Here is a 26248-nt window from a genome sequence, read left to right on the forward strand (position 1 = left end):
ACTAATGCTGAAAATCTAGCATTCTGATCAGACTGCACAGTAGTAGCAGTTTGTAGTGACTGTAGTACTATCCTAAAAGAAGCTGGATACCTGAAGAAATCAACCACTTTCACTCATATTACTTCTGTGGGAAGCTGTATGGCTTCCTTTCCCTGCAGTTTCCAACCATGCAAACGTCAGCTATTTGCAAAAGACTCAAAACTCCTCATTTGCATGGATCCCAGCAATTTGCTGGTTCCTATTCTGTTGAGTTGTACATGTTCCTCCCCTATGCAATGGCAAGTTAAGAACCGTTTTTGAGACGAAAACACCAGGGAGGGCAAGCACAGAACTAGTATTCTACAGCTCTTTTTATGCAAGCTTTTCAGCCATAGGGATTGCAATCCTGTTTCAGCCTCCAAAGTATTCACAGACATAGATAATTTTACACTTGCAATAGATTTATTTTGAGATGTGAAAATCCATTATATTCTTATTTTTAAATTAGTTTACAACCATCTCAGCACTTTCTAGCATAATACTGTACAAGATCAAATAAAATTATTATAATACAGAAGAATCAAGACAATACTTGAAAAAAACAAACATTTCTATAAAACCAAGTGACTTAGGTACAGCAGGAGCTACATATATCAGACCTAAATGATCCATTTTAAACCTTACCCACATCTGGCTAAAGCAAGAAGTTACATAAGCCATCAAAAATTTAACATCAGATTAGAATGGTCACAAGGGCAGCAATAAAACTGCCATCTGGAAAAGGAGCAGGGTTCATTTCAAATGCTCAATGAATACAGCACTACTCCATTTGCTGAAAGCTTCTCAAACAGCTTTTTTTAATGACTTGGCTTCCTGATATATAGTATATGAGAGATGGTATTTACAGACTTTTAATTTTTCAGCATATACTCCATCTCCCTTCTGCCTTCAGTGATTCAGCCCTGTTCTGTGGGCTAGCCCTAAGAGCAGAGTACACAAGGGGAACATTCCTTAAAGATTTCATAGCAGCAGACACACCACAAATTCTTTAGCGCATCCATGTTGTTAATCTATAAAAATTCTTTTCCTAAAGCAGATTAAAACAAGATTAGTGAGTATGGGGCATGGCAGGAATTTTACCCTTTTCCCACTGAATTAGTGAGAAAAGCCCTGGAAGCCTCCTTCATAGGATATAAAGCTTAAGGTTGTTTGAGCAGGAAGGAAAAAACAAACAAGCAAACAATAGTGTTTGGCAGGTGAAATTCTGGAAGATTAGGAATTGAGGGTATCACTCAATTGATACAGTCCATAACATGAATCTGCAGAGTGTCCAAGTCAGGTAGAATTTCTTCACATTTGGGACATGAATACATTGAGATATTCCGCTGTTCTGGCCAGTCTTGACTACTAGTTCCTGCAAGCAAAGAAGACAAACAATTACCTCTTATATTACTTGATTTTTCTGTCCTTTTTGTGGAGTGGTGGAAAGAGGACTGGCTTGCTCCTAACATCCAGAGAATCAAGGGCTCTGCAGCTACCCAGTTGCCAGAACAGCCACAGGGGAGCTGAGGAACTGCTTGCAGCCAAGCAAAGCTGTTTTAAACTGAACACAGCCCCAGGAACTGGAGAGGCTGCTGACAGTACCTCTTTGGACAAGGCGAGGTGAGTGTTCCCGATCTGGTGCCCTGGCTCCGTGGCGATTCTGCATCTCTGCCAAAGAACTCCTGCGGAGAGTTAAGTCAGTCAAGGACTCGAAAAGAGACTCAGTAAAAGGTGTCCTCCCTTTGTCTCCAGAAAAGATGAGCAAAAATAAAACAAAGCATTTGCAAGCAAATCACATTGACATGGATTTAGTTCACAACTGCTCCTCATAAACAGGACCTAGAAACACCACTGCTTTGTGAGATCATGCCAGGGTCCTGCTAAAATCAGGGTCAGACAACTGACTCCAGCAGGATTTGGGCAGATCCACAGCTAGGGACCTGGAGCATGCTCCCCCAGAGAACTCCAGAACTCTCAGCTATTCAGGGCAAACCACACATTTGATTCAAGTAGAAAAGCAGGTTACACCATAAAAAAGGTTCAGGGTGCAGTTAGTGTGAAATGTAACTTGATTCTTGAGTCACTCCCCTTGTAGCCACAGCTTCCACAATATGAGTGGAGGATACATAGTTAATGTTTCTTTTTAGTCTTTTACAGCTCAAAGTGCTAAAATAGTGCGATTCCAGGGTATCACAGTACTTGACACTATGGGTGGCCCCTTACTGCTTCCACCTGGAGAAGTGGTAGGTCACCCTAGCATGCATGCAGCAAGCTTAGCTGCAGATTTACCACTAAAACTGAGGCCAGAACCCAAAGAAACTCACATAAATCAGCAGGGAAAATTTACTGAGCATGAATCATCCAAACTGAAAACTTGCTAAGGCACCCAAGTAAGAACTAACACACCTTACAGCGGTTCTATTGCAAAATTACAATGAGAAGTCAGCCAATTCTCCCACCCCCCCCCCACCCCCTTTTGAAATTCAAATTAACCAAGAAATGAATGTCTGCAAAACTGTTTGCCTCTCTGCTGAGATGCCAGCAAGACAATGTTGGTCAGCTCCAGCACATGGAGTAACAAGACAGTCCAAAGGCAGCTCAGCCAAACTAAGTCTGTTCTCACCGGCCAAGCTCTTCAAGGTTTTGCTGCTCTTTAAGCAGGTATGCCAGCTGGACAGCCAACTGCTCCTTCTCCTCATGGATCTTCTCTCTTGCTGCCCTCTCAGCATGGAAATCAGAACAATAAACCTCCATCTGATCAGAGAAATGAAATCACGCTGAGAATTTTTAACTCAGACTGAACCATAGTCATATATTGTATGCCAAAACAGCAAATCTGTATCACAGCCGGCATCTACGCAAATACTCCTAGAGCACCTATGCACAGCAAAGCAAAGGCCTCCACTACTTACAAAGTGATGAAGTCTCAGTACTTTCTGGATCTTGTGTCAGACACTTCAAGTGTCCTATCTGGGACAGTACTATTGCCCTCTATTGTAGAGAGGCAGAAGTGAGGCACAGAGAGGCAGTGAGGAGGTGACTTACCTCATGACATAGACCTGCCTGTGGCAGAAAGTGGAAATGGGCCATGATGACAGTTCTGTGTCTTAAATATGAGGCAGACTCTTTTTAGTCACTGATTACACACGCTGGTTTGAGTAAAATCATCCCTAAAACATATGTAGTAATTCTTTGGACAGTGGTTTTAAATACACAACACATTTACTCCCAGATTTTGTTTGTTGTGCCAGACTCCAGCATACACAGTTCCACCTACAGAACTGTAGGATAGGCTGGTAAAGGCTCTGCAGGGATCTGCAAAGCAAGCTGGATAAGGACATTATGCTTTGGAATTGAGAAAATCTATTCAGTGTTCCAGAGCAAGTCATTAAACACCTCCTTCTGGTTTCTGAATGGTGGGTGGGGGAGCTAGGCAGTTTCTGAAGGTGTTACCTGAGCTCGGAGCACAGCCATGGTTTCAAGATCCTCCTCTTGCTTTGCAATTATCTGCTTCATTTCATCTATCTGGAGCTGCTTTGTTGCAAGAGCTTGTTCTGCCAACTCCACCTTTGCAGTCAGTTGTTGCACCACAACTTTATCCACTCTGTCCAGCTGTTAGGAAGAGATACAGTTATGAGATGAACTCAGCATATAACTGTGGCTGAAGTGAAAGTCCACTTCTTTCTTGCCCTGCACTTGGAAAAGCTTCCAATTTTGGTCATCAAAGGAACTTGGACTGAGAGAGTGGTGGTGACTGCCATTCTATGTTACAAATCAGCTTTGAGCTTTCAAACTACATTGTATCAGGTTAAAAGAGAATTCCCCAATGGAAACTGGAAAGGATGTTTTCCCACTTTTCAAAACCATTTGGCACTTCCATGCTGCCTCTCTTCTGAGCAAGACTTCATTGTGGCAGGTATTGTGTTTCCAGTTACAGCACTGTTTAGAGGTCTGCCTTCCCATAAATTACACTGCAGAAACACCTCTTTGCCTTTGATCATCACTGATGTCTATGCACTGGACTCCACACTGCACTGCAGGTTAGACCTTATCTAGAAAACACCATGGAACTGACCTGTGGATAAAGGTTTCTGTAACTGACAGCACAAGGATCTGTGTTCATCAGAGCAATGCTGCTGTGTTGTGTGCTATATTATGTGGAGAGAGGACATTGTTCCCTGCTCAAATTTGTTCCTAGGTACCTTCTCCCATCCCTTCCCACTCCCCTTTAATTAATTATGATTTCTTCTTGTGATGAGTTTACCTCTTTGAGTTTCATTTCATCTATTATTTTCTTTGCCTCAGTGAGTTCAGGAAGGAGTTTTGTATATGCATCCTGCAAGGTACTGCATCGTGCCCTGTTTATGACAAGAAAAGAGGTGAAAGTTTGAAACACTTAAAAATTTGAAATTTAAATAATCCAGTAGAATATAGGAGAAACCCCCACACCACCAGCTCCTTGCAAATCTATCTGTATTTCTACTGAGAAAGAAATCACAACTGCTTCATGTCTTATCACCTCTTTCCCACTCAGACCATGCTCCATCCATGGACTGAGTACAAACAAATGTCCTTGCTGATCATTTGCATCTCATACTGAAGAATCCATCACCCAATATTTTTATATCAAGATCACAAATTTTGTTCAATATGTTAGCACGTCTCTGAGGAAGACAGCCAAGCCTTGACTCGGAGATACCAAGTGAAGGAGAATTCACCAGAAGAACCAGACACAGATTCCCTAGGTAACAAGCAGCTTCTCCAATAGCTGAAGACGTGTCCTTAGGTTCATAGAATGGTTTGGGTTGGAAGGGACCTTAAAGATCACCTAGTCCCAACCCCCCTGCCTTCCACTAGACCAGGTTGCTCAAGGCCTTATCCAGCCTGGCCTTGAACACCTCCAGGGAGGGGTCCTTCAGGAAGTTCAGCTTCTCCCTACAGCTTGGACTGACGTTTTCACTGTGCATGAAAGGGAGTGGCAAGCCAAAGCAAACAGCTCAGCTTAGCTGCCTATTTACCTCTCCTAGTTGCAAATGTATTGTAGGGACTGCATACCTCTTTATTAATGCCATGTTCCCATCACCTGTCACCATCTGACTTGTTCCTGCCCTTCAAGATGTGGATGCACTTACCCCTGATAGTCAGTGAACTACTGTCTCTTTTCTACTTCCTCTACTTTTATGTTGTACCAGACCCTGTTCCACTTTTGACTCTATGACAAAAGGAAGATTCAAGTCAGAGCTTACAGCTCACATTGTATTCTTTATCTACTGAACTTAAAGTCTGAGCCTAATGCGGAGACTCCAGATTTAAAGTGACACAGACATGAGGCAAATGCAGGCTTCTAATTTAGACTCTACAAACATAACATGATTTCAGAGGGTGCAGAACACAAACCTCATACTTCAGATTCAATTCCCCTTTGGTCAGGTTCCCTTGGACTTCCCTTCTTGGCTGACAATATCTCCCTGGAATAGAAAACCAAGCTGTACTCACTTTTCTTCATGTGTCTTGGCTTGTTCCATCTTGACCTCTGCCTGCATGCTCTCCACCTGAAGTTCCAGCTTCTTGATGGTGTACATTAGCTGCTGCTTCTCCTCCAATTCCAATGCAGCAGCTGAGCTTTTCCTTTCCAGTATTTGACACCTGATGGGTTTGGCACACTAGGCTTATTACAAAAAGAACATTTGTGTGGTCCACTTTAAAGGTTTACTTTGATGAAGAACAAAGAAAGGTACAAATTAATCTATACACAACCTACCAAACCAGTTTCTCGCTACTATAAATCTAAAAGAACTGGACTTTGACAGAAAACAGTTTGTAACCACTTTTTATAACCTACAAAATTTGCCTTCAAAGGCACAGATAGTTCATATTAAAAGGGTCATAATCAGGTGCCTTAAGATTCTTCCCTGAAGACTGGAACGGGGATTGATTATTTAAGGCAGAAAACAGGGAAGGCTTTCCTTCTCATCAGGAAGGGTTAAAACCCAAATCTTAAAATTCAAGGCACTGGGCTTGTATTTGTAGAGCTAGGCTGGCAGCTCTGATTTTCTCACAATTACTGTATCACTGTGCTTTCACCTCCACTGACAATGAAGGAGCAATCTTTTACAGCATTTCTATGAAACAGAGATTTAAGCTGGTATCTGTAGAGCTGGTGAGTTTCCCAAGATGGGAACTCTCATACAAACATATGTGTCATGGCAGAACTTTTGTTCTTCTGAACCTTACTTTTCTTGAAGTTTCTTCTGAATCAATTCTGCTTCTTTTAACTTTTCATGGGCTTCCTGAAGTTCTTTAAACAAAGCACAAACTTGCAAATTCAGTGTTTCTACTTCACTGCCAACCTTCTAGAGAAAAAATACAAAAATTACGTATGGGCAACTCAAGATGGCAAAGTTGAAGGCTAAGAGAGGTAAGCAAGTAACATAATTCTTTCCCTAGAGAAAACAGCACAAGCCTTCATGATTGCTGCTGCTCCTCTAAGCAACAGTTAGAGTCTATCAGAGAAACAAACACAAAGGATATATCCCTGGCCCACAGTGGGCTTCCAGCCTGCTGGTGGCTATGTATTCTTTAGGAAGAGGTGTGACAGCAGCTATAGACCAAAAGCAGTTTAAAAATAAAGAAATAGATGAGGTAGGCTTAAAGGCTCAGATTTTTTCCTCAGTTATATCCTACACTGGCATTATGCCTTTTATTCTAGTTTCCTCCTTTCTTGTTTTGGGCAGAAAAGAGAGAACACAGAAGTTTTTATTCTCTGTAATTTGTTTTGATTACACTTGAAATCTCTCCAGCCAAGTGGCACCCTTTCACCACATACCAGCCTCTCCCATGCCATACACACGAAAACCACAGGTCTGGAAGACTTCAGTTCTTGACTTTTTGAAGGAGAAAACACAACCCCAAATGGTGACTACATCACCATACCTTCATTAGTCAGCTCTGCAAACTAAGAAAATTATTCCAGTAATTCCTGGCCATGAATCTCTTTTTGGTGGCTGGTATAACTTGGAACTACCTCTAAAGATACAAATTGAAATGTTTGAAATTCACTTCCATACCCTATGCATGGTAACTGCTCTTTGCACACAAAAATGCTCCCTCTCTGGAGGTGGTCAAGGCCACGCTGGACGAAGCCTTAAACAACCTGGTCTAGTGGAAGGTGTCCCTGCCCAAGGCAGGAGAGTTGGAACTAGTTAATCTTTAAGGTCTCTTCCAACCTAGACCATTCTATGAATTGGAAATCTCAAGTAAGCTGCATGTTGTTAAATCTTAGCTCAGGAGGACAGGTACTTACTTAGAGATCACCTAGACAAGCTGGACACCCACAAAACCATAGGCACCAATGGGATGCACCCATGAGTGCTGAAGGAGATCACTAAGGTTATTGCTAAGCCACTCTCCATCACTTTTGAAAGGTCGTGGAGAACAGAAGAGGTGCCTGAGGTCTGGAGGAAAGCCAATGTTACTCCAATCTTCAAAAAGGGCAAGAAGGAAGACCCAAGAAACTACAGGCCAGCAGCCTCACCTCCAACCCTGGAAGGGTCATGGAACAGTTCATTTTAGAGGTCATCTCTTAAGCATGTGGAAGAAAAGAAGATTATTAGGAGCAGTGAGTACGGATTCATAAAGGGGAAATCATGCTTGTCCAATCTGATAGCCTTCTGTGATGTTGTGACCAGTTGGGTAAATGAGGAGAGAACAGTGGATGTTGTCTACCTCAACTCTGGCAAGGCTTTTGACACTTCATCCCATAAATCCTCATAGATAAGGTTTCAAAGTGTGGGTTAGATGAGTGGACAGTGAGGTAGATTGAGAACTGGCTGAATGACAGAGCACAGAGGATTGTGATCAACGATGCAGGGTCTAGTTGCAGGCCCCAGTGTTCCCCAGGGGTCAGTACTGAGTCCAGTCTTGTTCAGCATATTGATCAATGATCTGGATGAAGCAACAGAGTGTACTCTCAGCAAGTTTGCTGATGATACAAAACCGAGAGGAGTGGCTGACACACCAGAAGGCTGTGCTGCCATTCGGTATGCTGGTATTCTGAAGTGCATTAAGAAAAGTATGGTCAAGGGAGGTTCTGCTCCCTGTCTGTTGCCCTACTGAGGCCACAACTGGAGTACTCTGACCAGTGCTGGGCTGCCCATTTCAGGAGGGACAGAGAACTACTGGAGAGAGCCCAGTGGATGGCCAGGAGGAAGATTAGGGGACTGGAACATCTCTTATGAGGAAAGGCTGAGAGACCTGGGGCTCTTTAGCCCAGGAAAGAGAAGACTAAGAGGTGATCTTATCAATACATATAAATATCTGAAGAGTGGAGGTCATGAGGATGAGATCTTCTCAGTGGTGGTTAGTGACAGGACAAGAGGCAATAGGTACAAACTAAGACACAGGAGATTTCACTTGAACTTAAGGAGAAAATTCTTTCCTTTGACAGTGATGGAGCACTGGAAAAGGCTGTCTAGGGAGGTCATGAAGTCTCCTTTCAAAACCCTCCTGGACATGTTCCTGTGCAACCGGATATAGGCAAATCTGTGTTAGCAGGGAGGGTTGCACAAGATGATCTCCAGAGGTCTCTTTCAACCCTACCATTCTATAATTCTATGATTCTACTTACAGCCTCTGAACTCTCCTCTTCTTCCTGTTCAGTTTGTGTCCCACTCTCCAGGCAGCTGATAGTTTCCTTCTCTAGCTTTGACAGTCTGGAGAACAGAAGATGACAATAATAATGGATTTGGCCTACACTTAAAGTGAGATTCAAGGGTATTATGCAAGTGATGGTCTCTCTTTCTAACATCACAAACACAAAGCAGAGACATGCAGGAAAGCCTGTATAACCATGGGGGTTCCTGAAGAACACAGGACACACAGCATGTATGTTTAATTAAAGTGGATCTACAAGTCTACAGGTATGGTAAAGTACTGCGGCATTCAGTCCACACTGACTGATCTTTGGTACAGCCTAAAACTGCTGACCTTTTGGAAATGGGTCAGTCTGGTCACTGATTCCAGTAATTAATATTGTCTCTATTTCCCTTTAATATTTTCAGAGGCTAAGATTTCTAAGAACCATTTGGCTATGGCTCATTACCTCTTTTAGGAAGACCACACAGAAGCAGGTACCCTGACATCAACCTTTTCACAGCAGGTACTGTTCAGGAAGTCTTATCTATCTTACTCCATCGCTGTGAAGTGGGGATTTGGAACAGCAACTACTACTGAGGCAACTTTCTGCACAAGCAGGAATGCCAATTTATACAAATGTTAACTGAGCTGAGATGGAGCCTCATGTAGATCTCACTTTAAAAACTCTTTCTCAGGCAAGTTTGGAACTTACTTTAGACATTCTAAAGAGCTTTTCCAAGCTCACACATTGCAGACTGCCAATATCATGAAGAGGACTGTATGTCCTGCTTTATACATAGCAATTTGCTAAAGGCCCCACACTGGAATGATTCATACAAAGCCAGCTATGGAGGGGTGAGTGGAGAGAACATCCTCAGCTAGTCCTTGTATCATTCTGACACAACTTGGGGAAGAGGAAACGGGTAATTTGTCTTGATGCATGGTGCAGTAGGAAATAATAAAACAGAATTTTTTTTCCCCTTGCAAGACAGTCTGTGGTTTATTCCTCAAAGGACTACCACAAAAATAAGTTGTTTTCAGGGAGTACTGGGGATATCCCCCATCCAGGTCACACTGATATTTCACCTTGTCTCTGATCAGTCACAGACTTGACAACAGCAGCAGCTCTTAAAAAGAACAGCTCCAAATGTTACAGTGCACCTACTCCATACCTCTCTTTGTGATCATATAGCTCCTTCTCAAGTTTTTCTCTCTTCTGAGTTTCATTTCTAAGGCAGCAGAGCAGTTGGCTCACAGTTAGCTCTTCAGACTCCAAATTTTTCAATTCATCTGCAGGTTTGCTCCTGCTTCAAACCAAACCAGATATAAGTCACACAGCTATGATTTTACCAGAGCACTTCCTTATCCCTAATTCTGGGATCCAGACTGAGAGGTCAGTATTTCACACAGTGCTAAAAAAACAGTGCTAAAAGCTGCTAGCCACAGCACCCGTGTGCAAATGCAGTTCTTGTTTTGCACAGTGGTTTCCCCTCATGCTGAGGGAACAATTCAATACTCGAAAAGGAAAACAAAAGCAGTCCAGGCAACACAAAACCCAGTGCATCTATTCTGACCTACTTTGCAGCCCCTTCTGTTTCCAAGATGACATTTTTTTTCCCAGTGGAACATGCAACGTTTCTTTCATGTTCTACTAAAAATGATCATCAGAAATTGCTTTATTTTTCAGAAATAATTTCTTCAATGTCTCACCCCCCTCTTATTCTACAGCTCTTTTCAAAACTGTGTTATGAACCAAACCAAACACACATCTGAAAAATAAGGTAATTTCCTGGTGATAAAATACTGTATTACATTCCTTCCATTTTTATATCCATTTAGACAGAAAGTCAGAATTCCCAACCACATGGTAAGACAGGCAGGTTATATACACTGTACATTCCAGAAGCTCAGGTGTAAACCAGCATGCCTTTAAAACTTTGCTTTTGTAGCTCAGAAACAGAAAGCAAAGTGTGGTCCTCCAGGTGCTCCTAAGGTCTAGAAATCTTTGGTGAGCAGAATTCAATACCCCAAAGCCAGTAATCAGCCAGGATATTTTAAGAAAATAACTTTTATCAGGGGATTTTTAGTGCACAGTTCTACTCTTACAGAAATAACCTGTCCTGAGTGGATCACATTTCTCTGAACCTGTTAACAGCACCAGGCTAAAGTTTCAGCGTTGGACAAAGGCACGTGGTGACACAGGAAATATTTTAAGAGGTACATATTCCCCCTCTTCTAGTAGATATGGCCCAGATACTCATTAAAATGTAAGCAAACTCCACAGATAACTTTTCTCATACTCAAGAGTGTTCTCACAAGCCACCAGCAATGACAAGCTTAAGACTTGCAACCTAGTGTGTGGTCAGCAACTCTCTTGACCATAACTGTTTTTCCCCTTCTTCAACTTCTTAGCTGCATGCTGAGGGATAGGTTTTCTGTCATTACATTTAAATACTGTTCTCCCCTACAGGGCTGTAGGGAGTCACAGCCTGTCCATACAGCACAGCTTTCTGGCCTGGTATGTCCTTAGCATTTTCTGTATTCTTTCCTTCCAAAAGCAAAGGACACAAATTAAATCAGAGTTCAGCCACAACCATCTAGTTGCTAAATTGGGCAGTATCCAAAATGGAAAGTTTAATAGGATCAGCTGTCTATGTCCATAAGGTGTAAAAGTTCAGCTAAGGGCAAGAAAGTCCCTTGTGTCCTGAAGGTGATGTAAAGATGAAATTTTGAGAAGTAACCTAAAAAGAATGCTGATATCTTAAGTCTTGTAAGTAGAAAAATAAGGACTAAAAATAAGGTGCACTCTCTGCTCCACTGTGATACACCAAGCACACACAAACAGAACCGACACGTTCATAGCTGAAACACTCTAAGATTCTTAACAACATCGTTTTAACTGGGTGGAAGTCAGATACACACTTAGATGGTCTCCAGTGACTAGAAGGGAGTGAGTCACTGCAGCCTCTGTCTTTATCTTTTCTATCTGACATCCCATAGAAGCCTGAAAAATCTGCAAGTGTGAATGCCCGGCCAGCTGGCCAGAATATGCATTCCCTTTTGTCAGCTTGTGAAAACTAGAAGGAAAAAACACCAGAGAGCTGAGAGTCTTTAGGACATGGAAGGATGGTTGCTACCAATGTGGGGATGCAAGGCCACAGAAAGCAAAGATGCATTCCTCATAAAAAAAAGTTCTCTCACACTACAAACAAAACACATTGCAAAGTCTGGATCACACATCACACAAGAACCTACATACACATAGATAGCAAGGTTATTGGTCGTTTCACCACGATTCTCTTGATGTTCCTTTGCAGCTCTATTTATTTCTCCTTCCTAGAAAAGAAAAAAAAAATACAATTATCTTGGAATTTGGACTAAGAGGGACATGGCTTTATTTACTAAAGTTAGAAGAAAGAAAAACAGGGAAAACTACTATGGTGGCAATAAATAAAGCAAGAATTCCTACAGATCATGTTTGGAAAACTTAAATACTTCACATGCCTTTCTCTATATCTCTTCCAGACTGATCAGAGAAAATGAACAATGAGATTTGACCTTCTCTTCTCACCAGCAACTTTCTTGGTCACTCTCCCCTGTAAAGATATCTGGGCATCACATGGCAATGGCAACATCACTGCAGGTGACCTCAAATATAATCCTAAGAGCAACTCTTCTGTCTTCCAAAAGAATCATTATTTTTTTCCCCACTACAAAGCTCAGTCCTTGATCTTTGTAGCCTAAAGGAAAAATCTTCAGAGGTTTCCTGCAATCCAATGTTTTCTTTGACAGCTCCAAACAAGCTCTAACCAAATTATCTTAATTTCTTGCTGCATTTGTACTTTCCAGAGAGGGATCTGCTGTTATGGGAATAGCAGAGACTCACATTTTGTCTGTGAAGGTTTTTCAGATACAAAGAAAAAACTACTTTTCAGTAGAAAAAGCCTTCCACTCAGTTTTCTATGCCTGCATCTCTACAAGTCTGCCAGTAGAAAGTCAGCCTCATTCTTAAAAGGAAATGCCCCCCTGTATGCATAGGTGTTGCCCTTCAACAAAACACATCACTGATGCTCTCAGAAATTCTAACTAAAATAGGACTCTCCACATTCTGAATTAGTTTGAAGTCACCTGTGGGACCATGTTGGTTTTTCCAGAGTTTTTTTTTTAGTGTGATGTAAGCTACCTAAGAAATTAATTTACTTTGAGCATGAGAGTGGAAGGACAAAAGTAGTTTCCAAGTCCTTCACTACTATATCTTGTAGCATGCAAATGCTCCATGTCAGGTAATCTGAGACCACCCAACTCTTCTCCCAGATGTACCATGCCAGTATCGTGTGTTAATGCTGCTGCTGGCAATTTGCTGTTCCTTCTCAAACTGGCAGCAAGACCTCAATGACGTGGGTACAGATTCACCCTTTCTACTACCTGTTGAAGAATGTCATCAAGTAAACATCATCACCTAATTACACTCAGATCTGACTTCCTCATAGTTTAGCCTGGCATGAGAGCAACATTCAGTCTGCAAAACAGAGGACCAAACTGGAACCAAAGTTTCTGGTGGCAGGTCACCGTGTTCTTTTAATTCCCCTCACTTACAGTCATCCCAATCTCCACAAAGGAATCCTCTGCTGAGATGTTCAGCTTGACCTGCAGTTCTGAAATGATGGCTAACAGATCTGCCTTCTCAGCCTGGAGCCGCTGCACCTGGGATTTCAGCAGCCTCACTTCCTTCTCAGGAGCCATGCAGCCCTCCTGGGATAAATACATCCTGCATTAGCCAACCAAAAAGGAATACACGACAAGGAGCATAAAGCCTGAACATTACAAAGTTTATCCATTCTTCTCTGTTTAGGTTTACCTGGAAAAGCCCAGTGTACAGATCCCTAAATTGTGATCTGGTCCACTGGGCAGCAAGTCTAAACTGTGAAACCAAGTTAATCAAATTATGAGAATCGTACCTCTGGAAAACATGGGCCTAGTTCCCTGAGTGTACAGGTAATTAGGACATAAATCTTTGCTTGAATTTATGTCTCTCACTCATTTAAAATAAGTCTGTTAGAGGAAATATTTTCATGTTCTTTCTAAACAACAACAAAGAAAAAATAAAGTAGAACAAAGGCATTCATGAGAGACAACAATTTTGGCTTAGATGACATTGTCAGCCTGAAAATCATAATCAGGAATGAAAATATTGCTGTTTAAATTACCACTGGCTGATAAAATGTAAAGAATCACAGAAGAACCAGGGTTTACTCTATGATGCTCTTGGAACGAGATAAGAGATTTACTTTTACTTTTGCGGATGTTGGATTACGCAAGCAGGTTGGATTGCTCCATCAGTAACACACTTTGAGTATTCAAAATACAAGAAACTTATTGTAAAACAAGTAGAGGCAGAATAAATCCCCTACTTCCCTTCAGAAGCATTCCAGATTTCTGAAATTCTGAGTTTCCCTGACAATCCTAAAACACAACTTGTAGCCTCTGAAGTAAAGTCAGTGTACTTCATACCTACACAATCGCACTACTTATACGTGACCTTCTACCCCAGCGTAACATTAACTAATTGGCCAAGTTTGACTTACACACTCAAAAATTTCCTACAGACTTCAATAAAATAGGCAGTCAGGAGAGGAACAGGGACTCTGACAGTGTCTCTGCCAAGTAAAAGGCTACTACATTCACCCTCCATCAGGGAACAGAGAATCCACGTGTCCTGGAGGTACCAAATACCAGGATGCATCAGTTTAGCTCTAAATGACACTTCTCATTAACCACCTCTTCACATGACCATGTGGAACACAAAGCAGATTTTGTTCTAATAAGCTTCATCCATAGATGGCTTCAGTACTACCTGAAAAACATAGCCTGGCTATTAAGCCATCACCTGCAGCAGTAAAAATGGCATGTTACAGAGCCAAAGGTAAGACAGGGAAGAAGTTCAGGCAGGCTCAAATGAGACAGCAGAAGTACAGTACAGACCTAATCTGACCTCAGTGAAAGAGATTTCATGAGAGGACAATGATACAATAAAAATAGCTAGCAGGTCACTTATTTTTTTGGTTTTGGGTTGGGGGTTTTTGCTGTTGTTTGTTTGGTTTGCTTTGTGGTTTTTTGTTTGTTTGTTTTGTTTTTGCTTACATGTCAGCTTCTTCCGGGAAACACAAGTACAAAACCAATTAAACAATCACGAGACATAGATAATCTAACAAGCAAAGGGAGAGATAAAGTCAAAAGATACTCAACAGACTAAAGAATGAAAAGTTATCAAGAAATGTTAACTTCTAATTTCTTACATCAAGAACATTAATTATTGTTAAATAAAATGTAGATTATCTCAGATGTGCTGCAATTACTACACTCTGAGAAGCCTCACTTTAAAAAGTCAGGCTAAAACCTCTTGTTAGCATACGGATAAAAATGGAGATGTTAACAAATCCCCAAACCTCCCAGTCTGTTGATGAGACGCAAACGCTCCAGATTTTAAATTTAAAATCATGTAAATCCAATTCCTTACTTACCATTTCATTTCCTTCTTCTCTTTCCTTTAAACTCTGAAGTTGTTGCTGTAGCTGTTCATTTTCAATGCACTTGGCTAGCAAGCATTGCTTAGCCTCCTTGAACTTTGACTCATAAAACTCTCGTTCTTCTTTCTGCTTCTCTCGCCAGATGGAAAGTTCCTCATACCGGTCCTTCATAGCTTGGTTATGCAACTTCATGGCTTCTAAACCATAACCAGAGAGAAAACATTGATTCACATTAACAGCCTGTCAATGAAACAGCAGATTTCCACCACACTGAGCTCAGTCTTCTTCAATATCAAATGGGTTAACGATAATTGGCTACAAAACGTGAACCACCTTCTTGTGTACCTTCAATACCAAACCCAAACTAAACTTAATATAGTCTGTTAGCACCATAATAAATAACATTAAATCCACTGCTGAAATGACTTCTCTACACTCCTTCGTTCCTTGACTTACTATTAAACTGAGATGTACAAGCAAGAAGTATTGTTGACAAGAGGTACTTGCTACTTTGCTGCATGGGCTAGTTACATGATCAACCCAAACGAAACTACTGAACTGAGATTCTGAAACCGCTGAGATTTGGTAGGAAAAACTGGCAACCCAGACTGTAAAGTGACTGCAAGAAAATGGATGTGATCAAACTGAAAGGCTCAAATATGCCAAACAACGCTCTACTTGAGCAGTTGTTTAAGAATTGATGGCAAGCACTGAAAAAATGATTCCTACAACTTAAAGCAAAGTCAGTTCCCCCTGGCAGGGCAGCCATGTGTATGTAACATCATTCTTGGTACTGCAAAATGCTCACAAGATTTTGGGAAGAGTCAATGGCAAGATTTCAGACTTGCTTTTTTAAAGCAACAAACTCAAAGCCTGTTGCTTGTTTTCCAGTCACTTCCATTATGTCCTGATAGCATATTATAAACTGCCAACAAATCCTTCAGGTTATGTAAATAAATGCAGTTCTGGATAATGATTCTGCAAGGTATGAGTTCCTGCCGCTGTAAGTATGGTCCCAAAACATTATTTTATATAATATAAAACCTTTTAGCAAAATACCAGAGATGCTTCTAGAAACAACTTTCCTACTGGATATCCACGAGACTCCAAGAGAGACTCCAAGGGTCCAAAAAATTATTTAGGAGAAATTTAAACACTTGTGCAAAATCACAACACACAAGAAGTGACTTTATGCTTTGCTGCCATTTCAACAGTAAGGTACCTCTGTCTTTTGCAAAGAAAATTCCCAGATCTCTTGGGTTTTGCACCATCCATTTGAAAAGTAATAGTTTGTTTCTGACAGCTAAGCTCCTGTGATTCAGAATCAAATCTATCTTACCTGAAATTTAAAACTATCAGGTATTTTCAGGGAAATATATCAGTTTTTCCCAGACAGACCCTGCCATGGGTACAATTTCTTTTTGAAGTACAGAGAGTGCTGCCACATTTAAACGTTCATATTCATTACACCATACAGGACAGCCTGCTCTGACTCTCCTCTCTGCCCAAGAGGATACAGCTCCTTCAGGGCAGCATCATAACCCAAATTGTTCTAGGCATTTGTGCAGTGTCACTCCTCCTGGTCTGTAATGGAGCTGCTCAAGTCCTAAAATACAAACCAAAAAACCTTTTAGGGGTTGATAAGCAAGAGATCATTCACCTCACATCCTAATTCAGACACTTCTATGCTGCTTATATGCATAATTCTTAAGCAATTAAGTTATCCACACAATGGGCTGTTCTCCCTCTAATCTTCCATAATGATTCAGTTTGATGTGTTCTATCAAATTGGTCTTGCTACTTGCAGAGTGGTTTATACAGCAAATGCTACTCAGATCTAAAATGCTATCCAGTAAGGGCAAATGAGCACAGAATTCATACTCATAGGACAAAAAATAATCCACAGAAGAAACCTGAGGCTTTTGCATTTCAAGACCAGTTCACATGTACATTCACCTTTTAACTCATTGTTCTCAGTGATTAGTTCTTTCATTTGTTGCACCATCTCTTCTGGGGTGTAGGTACTAAGGGTGGGGGCAGCCATGCTGTTGGTTCTATTTTCTATTTTACTCCTGGGATGCTCTCCATTTTCAGCAGGACAGCTCTTCAACTTGCTGGACATCTCTGAAGTGTCTACTACAAGGTTGGTAAAGAGAAAAGTCTCATTTTCTAGCCCAATGTTTATAAAGAAAACATAATCGTATCTCCATGTTATTAAGACAAGCAAGCCACATGCCTTGTCATAACGCACGGGCACCTTTCAATCCCTCTGACCCTGCTACACTGGAGTATCCATCAGTCTCCATATCCCACTAAGCCCTCACAGGCCTGCATGACTAAAGCAACCAATCCCCGAGGCGTCTCTCGGGGTAGCCAACCTTTCCTCAGGAGCCCACTTCCCTTGGAAGGAAACGAGAACCCTTGCCTCTCCCCCCGGCCCGTCCCTTACCAGCCCCAGCGGAGGGCAGCCCGACCCTGTGCTGAGTTGCGTGGTGTCTGGCGCCCGAGGAGAGCTGGTTCCAACACCCACCCGGCCCTGACAAGGCCCGGGGCGCCGCCGCCTCCCCCCGGCTCGGCCTCAGCGCGCCCCGACGCTGCATTAACGCCCAGACTCCATTTCCGATGACTCTGAACTTTCATTTTCGCTTTCTTATCCCCCTTTTCAGTCTCCACCGCACACCCGGAACCCCGCCGCGGGCTGAAGCGCCCGCTCTGCTCAGCCACGGCCGCTCCGTCCCGCCACAGCTCCCCACCCGCAGGCCGGGGCCGGCCTCCCGTAGCCGCAGACAAACCGGTGTTTCCCCGCTCGCCCGTCCCCGGCGCGGCGTAGCCCGCCCTCCCCGCAGGCCCACCCCGGATCCGCCGAATCACCGGGCGAGCCCGCCCACGGGGACCCCCGGCGAAATCGGCAACGCCCGCCGGCCCGCCGCGCCGGGCTCGCCTCAGGGGCAGCCCTTGCCGCTCTCCGCGTAGCGTCTTCCCGCTCACCGCCCGTCACGGCGCGCCCATGGCGACCGCAGCCCAGCTCAGCTGACTGCCCTTCCCCGCCTCCCCCTCCTCCGCCGGTACTTTTCGAGCTCCGGACGGCCCAGCGCCCGCGCCCTCCCGCGGGCTCACGACGTCTCCCTGGGCTCACATATACTCCAGTTCTCGCCCAGAGGACACCAGGGCCTGCCAGCTGAGCAAGAACCAAAGCAAACCCCACCCAGGAGATGCAAAAGTCATGTGGGAGCGCACTGCCCGTCGCAGGGGGTAATCGTGGGTCTTCACGAGGAAAGAGGAAGACGAGAGGATATGTTGGAGCGGAGCAGCGTCAAGAGGGATGCTTAGGAAATCACTCTTGTTGCACCGAGGCTTAAAAAGACCAGGCAGCAGGTGTGATGCAAATGAGCGTGCTTTTTTGCTCAGGTTGTAATGACAGTTTAGGATCAAATCAGTTGGGATCATAGAATGGTTTGGTTTAGAAGTGACCTAGTCCAACCACTTTGCAGTAATCAGAGACATCTTCAACTATATCAAGTTGCTCAGAGCCCTGTCCAGTTTGGCTTGAAATGTTTTCAGGAATGGGGCATCTACCATCTTTCAGGGCAACCTGTGCCAGTGTTTGACCACCCTCACAGTAAAAAGATGTTTTACTTGTTTCTAGCCTAAATTTCCCCTCTTTTAATTTAAAACCATCACCTCTTGTCCTGTTGCCACAGGCCCTGCTCAAGAGATTGTCCCCATCATCCTTAAAGCCCTTGTTTAAGTATTGAAATTAGGATGGTGTTTGCCACACTACAGGGATGTCACCCATTGATGACTCAAGCACAGATGCAGTATCTGACTGGGGAGATCCTTAATTCCAGATTCCCAGGGAGGGAGAGAGTTGGAGCAGTTCATCCTGCAGTTTCAGGGCTTAGTGACTGTCCTTAGCAGGATGCCAGGCTGGAAATACCTCATGGTGCCTGTCTTTAGGTAATAGGGCCAACTGGAATATTTGAATCTTTCTATGGAAGAAAATGCTATTTTAGCAAGAATGTCAGCTTTCCATGTGAAAAATACTGATCCTTCATTGAATACCTGCATTGCACCCAAGGGACTTCCCACCATGAGGGAGAAAAGAGAAGTTCATAGTGGGTGGTGGATGCTGAGAAATTTGAGCATTCAAACTGAGGGTGCAGGTTACAAATCTCCCTAGGAGATAAAAGCAGCAAACACTCAGGACCACCTGTGCGGTAAAGAACATCAGATTTATGCATGCTGAGCCCATAATCCACACTCTTTCTGTTTACACTGCTAACAAATGGAATCTGGCTCTGTGTAGGTACACTAAGATCTTCTCTGCTTAAGGGAGTATGATCTCTGAATTGCTGTCATCTCCCATTACTAAATCCATGGCTGCTTATGTTAGATAGGAGTGTGGGGGAGTTAGAGGGGCAGTGAAGGTAACTTCTATGAGAACAAAGAACAGAAATACTAGCAGCTCATCATGGCTTTTTATTTGTGCTCTGAGCTGATTTCTGGCGAGCTTCAGGATCTTAATGAGTGTGTAGCAATAAAGATCAACTGAGTTCTACTTTGTCAGAGGACTTTAAAGAAGCATTTTCTAATTTATTACAGTTTGTATAGCTATTTGTTTCCACAGTAATCCCAGATCTGGTTTTGATTCAGAGAATTAATTCTGGGGAACAGATCCTATTTAGACAGCATATATCCCATTTTGGGGGGAGTAGTTTTGCATTTTGATGTAAACTTCACTGTGAATAAGATCTGTGCATCTTTGAAGAGATCCGACTGCAAGATCGGTCCTTGCTTTCAGTTGTAAAACAGAGGGGGTTTGCTTGGAATCAGGATGTGTCTGATTGTAATTCAAATAAAACACCTTGCCTTTTAAAAGTCAAAGAGAAATTGAAGTCCTTGTAGACAGGAGAGGAAGAGAAATAGCCAAAGAGGCCTTGCCAAAAATAAAATAATGAGACAATTCAAGATTTTTACCTAGAAGGTAAAAATTGCTTCTTTCTAAGGAACATTAAATGTTTTCACAAACCTCTTGTTACACGTCAGTGTTGTGAGGATGCAGCAGAGGAAACAACTGTTTGGGCCCATCTATTTTCTATCTATTTTATTCAGATTTTTTTTTTTTCACCAGAGTCATGATTCATTTGTTTTCTCTGTACTGCAGATCATGGGTGACAGGCAGGAGTGGAGCATCTTAGATCTGTGAAGAAAGGAGACTTCTGTTCTGACTCTCACCTTGAGTGGTCTAAGCTGCTGGGCTGAGTTATGAGTAGCTCATCTATCTATGTTGTACTGCACAGAAGGTAAATATTTGGAGGTAAGAGGTATAAAAGTCTCTAGCTTTCCCCAAACCACTCCATTACACTTGTCTGTGAAAACTACCTGAAGGGAGGTTGTAGACAGGCGGATGATGGTCTCTTCTCCCAGGCACCCAGTACCAGAACAAGAGGACACAGTCTCAGGCTGTGCCAGGGGAGGTTCAGGTTGGATATTAGGAAGAAGTTCTATACAGAGAGAGTGATTGCCCATTGGAATGGGCTGCCCAGGGAGGTGGTGGAGTCGCCGTCATTGGAGGTGTTCAGGAGGAGACTTGATGGGGTATTGGTGCCATGGGTTAGCTGTTTGGGTGGGTTGGATTAGTTGATGGGTTGGACGCGATGATCTTGAAGGTCTCTTCCAACCTGGTTTGGTTTATTCTAAATAAACAGGCATCCGTCAGCTTTGGGTCTGAGGGCTCAGATTCAGTTAAGTTACTTAAGAGATTCCCCTGTGGCAGCTGAGCCATGGAAACAGTCTTTGTGTACAGCCTTACTCCCTAGTCCATGTGTGATAATGCAGCTTGGCTTAGTCTGAAGTGACAGAGGCTTGCACTGAATTATTTTCACATCACCCTGGAGTAACAGCTTGGATATTGTTTTCTTCAGTTGTCCAGGAGCTGAACCCTGAGAATCTAACAAAGCTGTGATGAAGGCTTGAACTTCAGGAAAGCTTTGATACAAAGAACATGTTTTCATGTATATCTCTACATGTATGCACATAGTGCTTATCTATCTGTCTTACAGTATGTGGAACTTGTGCTGCTTTTGACTTGTTTATGTTGGCTCTGCTCTTCCCATCTTTCCAGTCTCTGTGTAGCCTTCTTACTTCTGACAGATGCTCTGGTAGCTGCTGGAAACACCTGATATTGGCCAGGATCCCATAGATGCTCTACAGAAATAGCCCAAAGAATGACTTCCCTATCAGGACACTATGAATACATGCTACACCAGTCTGGATTGCTTCCTCTGAGCAGCTCAACTTCCTAAAGCAGTTTTGTTTTGTTCTGTCCACAGAGGGAGGTATCCACTGGTCCATGGAAGGGCTGCCACCCTTGATTAATACCTGGGCTTCTTGCCAATGTCAATGTTGGAGTATTTGCTGTGACTTCAGATTTGCTGATTAAGCGCAATTTCCAAGTGATAGGTGATTTGAAAACGCTATAAAGATTATGTTCTCTGCAGGCTTTGAGCAGATCAAGTGGGGGAGAGGGGATGTTATGAAGTGTGTCCAGCTTCTGCAGTCAGCAGTACTGTGTGATGAATGTCACCACAACCTAGAGAAAAGTAAGATAATGAAATGCATTTAGTTCTTCCAACAATAAATGATACCATGGCCTGGAGAAGGCTCAGAGCCATCTGGTGACATTTACGTTAAACTGTGTCAGACCTCAGATTATCATCTACAGTAAAACAACTACAAAGAGCATGAAAGTCAGGTGTATGATCTGAATATTTATCTGCCATTAACAGATGGTATTGTATGTTCAATCTGGGATCATTATAGATTTTTGATTATCAATCGTGTATTGAACCTATTTCTACTGTTACTGTTACGACTAGGGAGAATCATCATGTGCAACGTCCATGAAGCCAAGAGATGACACAAGTAAAACAGTACAAAAAAGTGACCCAAAATCATGTTTTCAGTCTGACAGCCCTGTCGTGGGCAGGATGTGAGAAGCAAAGGTAGTGCCAAAGAATGTATCTAACTAATTGCTTTTGGCCCATTCTGTGCATTTTAATACAGTGTCATGTACCACTTTTCCTCCCACATACAGCCAAATGGATAACTTCGTTTACAACTGCAATTATATAACATCCCTGTGCAATGACACAGAAAAGTAAAAATAGTACCTCTGGCACAGCTTTTAGATGATCTAATTCAGAGCTCACTGGAATGCAGATAAACTATAATTTTTTTTTTCCCCATCTTTTTCCTTCCACAAATGAGTTGCAGCTTGATTGTGCCAAGTTGCTGGAACTTCTCACCATCAGCTCTGATCTGTTTTTTGAAACAAACTCATTCCATCACCAGTCAAAAAGATTACCTGTAATTTTAATTTTTTTCCTTTTCTTAATTTTTTTTAGTCATTGGAGTCAAATTGGAAAAAAAATAAATAAAAGAAGTCCCCACTTATTCTGAGTCTAGCAAAAGCAGCAACCAAGAAAAGTACTCCATGCTATTTCCTCTAGGTACACGGCCCTGCATAATGACCCTGTTGACAAAGTAAAGTCCTGCCTATCAGCAGGATGATTTAGGCTTTTTGCTGAGAAGTAGAATAGTAGAATGAAATATTAACCACAAGTCCCATGGTTTTGTGATTCTGTCTTTGGTGTTTCAGAAGAAATTAATTGACTCGTGACTGCACAAAAGTGATCATTGACAGTATTACAGGATCCATGTTTGGGCTCTCTTCTCCTTTCTGGTGTTCACTCAAGGAGCAGCACATTTCACTCCACAGCTGCCATGCCAGCAGGTGCTACTTTTTCTGTCCTTACACCCTTGATGATAAAGGAGAAGGAAAAAATAAAATGGGTAAATGGAGAAGGAAAAAATAAAATGGGTAAATGTACAGAAAAGCTAGGACAGTGATAACTCTCCTTGTCTTCTCTTTCCAATAGATGGCACCAGTTCTCTTTTCAGATTGTCATAGTTTGAACAGGTCGGGAGCTCCAGAATACCACAAGTGTTTAAAAACTCAGACGTCTTTGGCCTTTTCTTTTAGTCTTTCTGAGTGAAAACTTTGGACCAAGGAGGCAGCAGACTGAGAAAATGTCTGAAGCCTTTGGAATGTGGCACTGCTGCCAAGTACAGTTATGCCAGGAAAACACAGACAGATCAACAAGTAAATGTGAGCTAGGGCTTGGAGACATGGAAGAGAGGTTTACTTTTGCCTAAGGATGGTCAAAAGTAAAAGTAGGACTATTTTAGGGAATTATTGTGAAGGAATTGGAGAGCCATAGAGAAGGGAGGATGAAACATGGGGATTCTAGGCCAGATGGAGAAGTCTTAGACAGCCAAGGAGCAATGACAGTGAACCTTCTTGACGGAGAGCAGTTGCCTGTGTAACACAGTATTCTCCTTGTGAAAGAAGTGACACCTGAATCTGCATGAATTTAAGCCAGAATGGGGCTGAGGAAGCCTCTATTGTGAAAGTACTGTGGCAAAAATCTCTCAGAGTTAATATTTCATCCTGAAATGTACCCATGCTGATCATTAAAAGAGAACAGCATCTGCAGCTCCTTGCCACAGCTCCTTGCCACTGTACGGGCAATGGGGAGAGGTGTGCCAGGCTCCCATCGTGCATTATAATATATAGGAAACATTGTTTCCTGGCTGCAAAGAGATGGTCAAAACAAAAATATTTGGGTGGAAGCATAACATTATTTTTAAAGTCATAACTCTCAACTGAAGGATGTGGGCAAATGAAATCTTAATGAATGTTGCCCGTTAAATCCTTTAGAAAATCCTCTTTTACTGTTTTTAGTCATACTTGTCCCTGATTTTGTTTTTACCTCAAATGTCTTGCTATGATTTTTTGAAGTGCCCTTTGACTCCACAAGCTGCTTTCCTACTATGTGGGAAATACCATCTCTAGTGGGTTGTGTGAGTGCACCCATCACTATTTCCCTTTTTACACAGTCTGAAGGAGGGGAATACTGCTGTCAGAGTGAACTGAGCTGCACTGGCATTTTTTGAGAGGATGCAGCAAAGACCATGTCAGGTGTTCCAAACCACTAAGAGAACAATTGCAGCAACATTGTGGAGGTGGTGACAGTACGGAGTTTCCCAATGAAGACCTCAGGTTGTACCCGTGGTAGGAGTTAGCTGGATTTTTTCATGGGGCATCTTCTGTCTCTAAAATCCATGAATCTTTACCAGATACCCCAGAGGTCATGAGACCCATCCTGATTTGAGGCTGGGCCATCCACTAAATGAGTGACAGACCCTATCCTCATCTTGCTCTTGAGATACTGTGTCTGCTACTGAGTAGAAGTGAAGCTTGCAAGCCCATGTCACAAGCTGCAGTATTTCTCTGATTCCTTAGGGGACCTTCTCATGTTGCAGCTTTGGCTTAACTCTTTGATCATTGTGGGAACACTCTGGTTACCTGGGAATGCACCTGCAAGGAGGCTTGGAGTGAGGAGTGTATATAGTGTCTAAGCCTGTATAAGACAGCACTGCCTTTGAAGGAAGTGCAGGTGGAGATGTGCAGACATCAGATCAGAGGGAACCAGACCAGAGACTGTAATTAGGATCACTTTTCACCTAAATCACTTTCCCTTGGTCTGGCTTGCCACATGCTTGCACAACTTGGTTAAAGACTGAAGAAATGGCTTTTGACCTGTTGGACCCATCCATAGGAGGGTCATAAAAATTATCAGAGGGCTGGAACACCTCTCCTGTGAAGGAAGGCTGAGAGTTGGGGTTGTTCAGCCTGGAGAAGAGAAGGTTCCAGGGATTTCTTAGTGAGGCCTTTTAATTACTTTAAGAGATTTTATACAAAAGATGGAGAGAGACTTTACCAGGAGCTGTTGTGACAGGACAAGGGACAACATTTTTAAACTGAGAATAGGTTTAGACTGGACATAAGGAAGAAACACTTTATCATGAGAGTTGTGAGATACTGGAACAGGGTGCCCAGAGAAGTAGTGGTTGCCCCATCATGGATGTGGCTTTGAGCAAACTGATCTGGTGGAAGATGTCACTGCCCATGACAGGGAAGTTGGACTAAATGATCTTCAAAGGTCCCTTCCAACCCCCACCTGTCCTGTGATTCTATGACAGAGGGGAAGAAGGGCTGATTCTTTCAGCAGCTGTGCTGGTTTTTGCAAGCATAAACTGCATGAAACTGCAGCGTGTTTTAGAACATTGAATCCCAAAGCAGAGGGAACTTGTGGGATCAAGAAAGGATGTTATCATGTTAAAGTGAGGACATCTGCCCCACAGAACACAGAGGGGTACCCCAGCTCTCAGTGATGCCCTGGATGCAAAAGGCACGCCAGCCCTGGATGCAAAAGGCACGCCAGCCCTAGCTGCTCAGAACTTCTGCTCTGCTTTCCAGCACACAACAGGGGTAAACTGCGTTTCTTGGTAGCAAAGGTGCATCTTCTGCGAAGCAGGCCAGAAATCCAGAGCCTGCCGTTGCACCTATTGGGAGAGTGGTGAATAGTGGGAAGAATTTGATTTGCAAGAAAAAGGAGAATTTTCCCGAGGCTGTTCAAGGCAGTCATCACAGCATTGTTTCTTTCAGAAAATAAAGCGCTTTTCAGACAGCTGAGGGCGCTCAGCACTTCTTAAATGAAATTGGTGTTTTGAGCCTTAAGGTATAACACTAAATGTGTGACGGTTGAATCAAAGATAGTGCTGCTGGTGAGCGAAGCCTAGGCAGGGGCTTAGGCTCTAACACTGCCAAGAGGTGAAAAACAAAAGGTCCAAAGCTGGTTAAACAGCTGCTTATCTGCCTCTGTACAAGCATAAATTTAATGCCTTAATTTTAACAACACTTTCAAAAGAGCAGTAGCTTAGCAGTGGTAGTGGGATTGTGAGCTCTAGGCCAGACTTGACGATTGAAAAGGTCTCTTCCAATGTCAGCAGATCTATATTTTCCCTTATGAAGCAACAGAGGTTTATTTACTTAGGATGATGTCAAGTATCTCCCTAAAAGCAGAACTGCAGAAAGATGTTAGGCTAATATACCTGGGTATTTATGTTCCGGTCATCTTCTTGCAGTTTTCTCTCATCAC

General features: G+C 42.7%; 1 protein-coding gene and 1 long non-coding RNA gene across 10 annotated transcripts; one reads left to right on the top strand and one right to left on the bottom strand.

Annotated features, from left to right (window-relative positions):
* Positions 1-419: 419 nt before the first annotated feature.
* On the bottom strand, positions 420-18447 carry OPTN (optineurin). Of its 9 annotated transcripts, none has more exons than XM_068168278.1 (14): positions 18171-18447; positions 17139-17318; positions 15177-15379; positions 13252-13407; positions 11915-11991; positions 9828-9962; positions 8648-8732; positions 6256-6374; positions 5518-5667; positions 4286-4379; positions 3475-3633; positions 2645-2775; positions 1624-1703; positions 420-1393 (listed from the first exon to the last, which is right to left on the bottom strand). In XM_068168278.1, the coding sequence occupies exons 2-14, from the start codon at positions 17302-17304 to the stop codon at positions 1272-1274; spliced, it is 1677 nt and encodes a 558-aa protein (XP_068024379.1). In that variant the 5' UTR covers positions 17305-17318; positions 18171-18447; the 3' UTR covers positions 420-1271. The 9 variants fall into 9 exon arrangements, with proteins under 9 accessions (XP_068024379.1, XP_068024402.1, XP_068024397.1 ...); XM_068168301.1 differs by lacking the exon at positions 18171-18447 and adding an exon at positions 18035-18161; XM_068168296.1 differs by lacking the exon at positions 18171-18447 and adding an exon at positions 17975-18161.
* Positions 18041-21909, top strand: LOC137456727 (uncharacterized). Its single transcript, XR_010991091.1, has 3 exons — positions 18041-18557; positions 20347-20499; positions 21515-21909. It is a non-coding gene; the product is annotated as an uncharacterized lncRNA (long non-coding RNA).
* Positions 21910-26248: the final 4339 nt, after the last annotated feature.

The sequence above is a fragment of the Melanerpes formicivorus genome, unplaced genomic scaffold, assembly GCF_026170545.1.
Source record: "Melanerpes formicivorus ecotype bairdi unplaced genomic scaffold, bMelFor1.0.p_v2 SCAF_3, whole genome shotgun sequence".
Classification (NCBI taxonomy): domain Eukaryota; kingdom Metazoa; phylum Chordata; class Aves; order Piciformes; family Picidae; genus Melanerpes; species Melanerpes formicivorus.

Bases quoted from the DNA above. Each gene is read 5' to 3' on its own strand.
- OPTN (XM_068168244.1), bottom strand. From the start codon at position 17,782: ATGCAGCGTCGGGGCGCGCTGAGGCCGAGCCGGGGGGAGGCGGCGGCG. The intron at 5,668-6,255 runs GTAAGGTTCAGA...CAAACCCATCAG, and splicing joins CAGAAGAAACTTCAAGAAAA to GTGTCAAATACTGGAAAGGA. The intron at 2,776-3,474 runs GTAACACCTTCA...TTCTCTGATCAG, and splicing joins TGGCTGTGCTCCGAGCTCAG to ATGGAGGTTTATTGTTCTGA.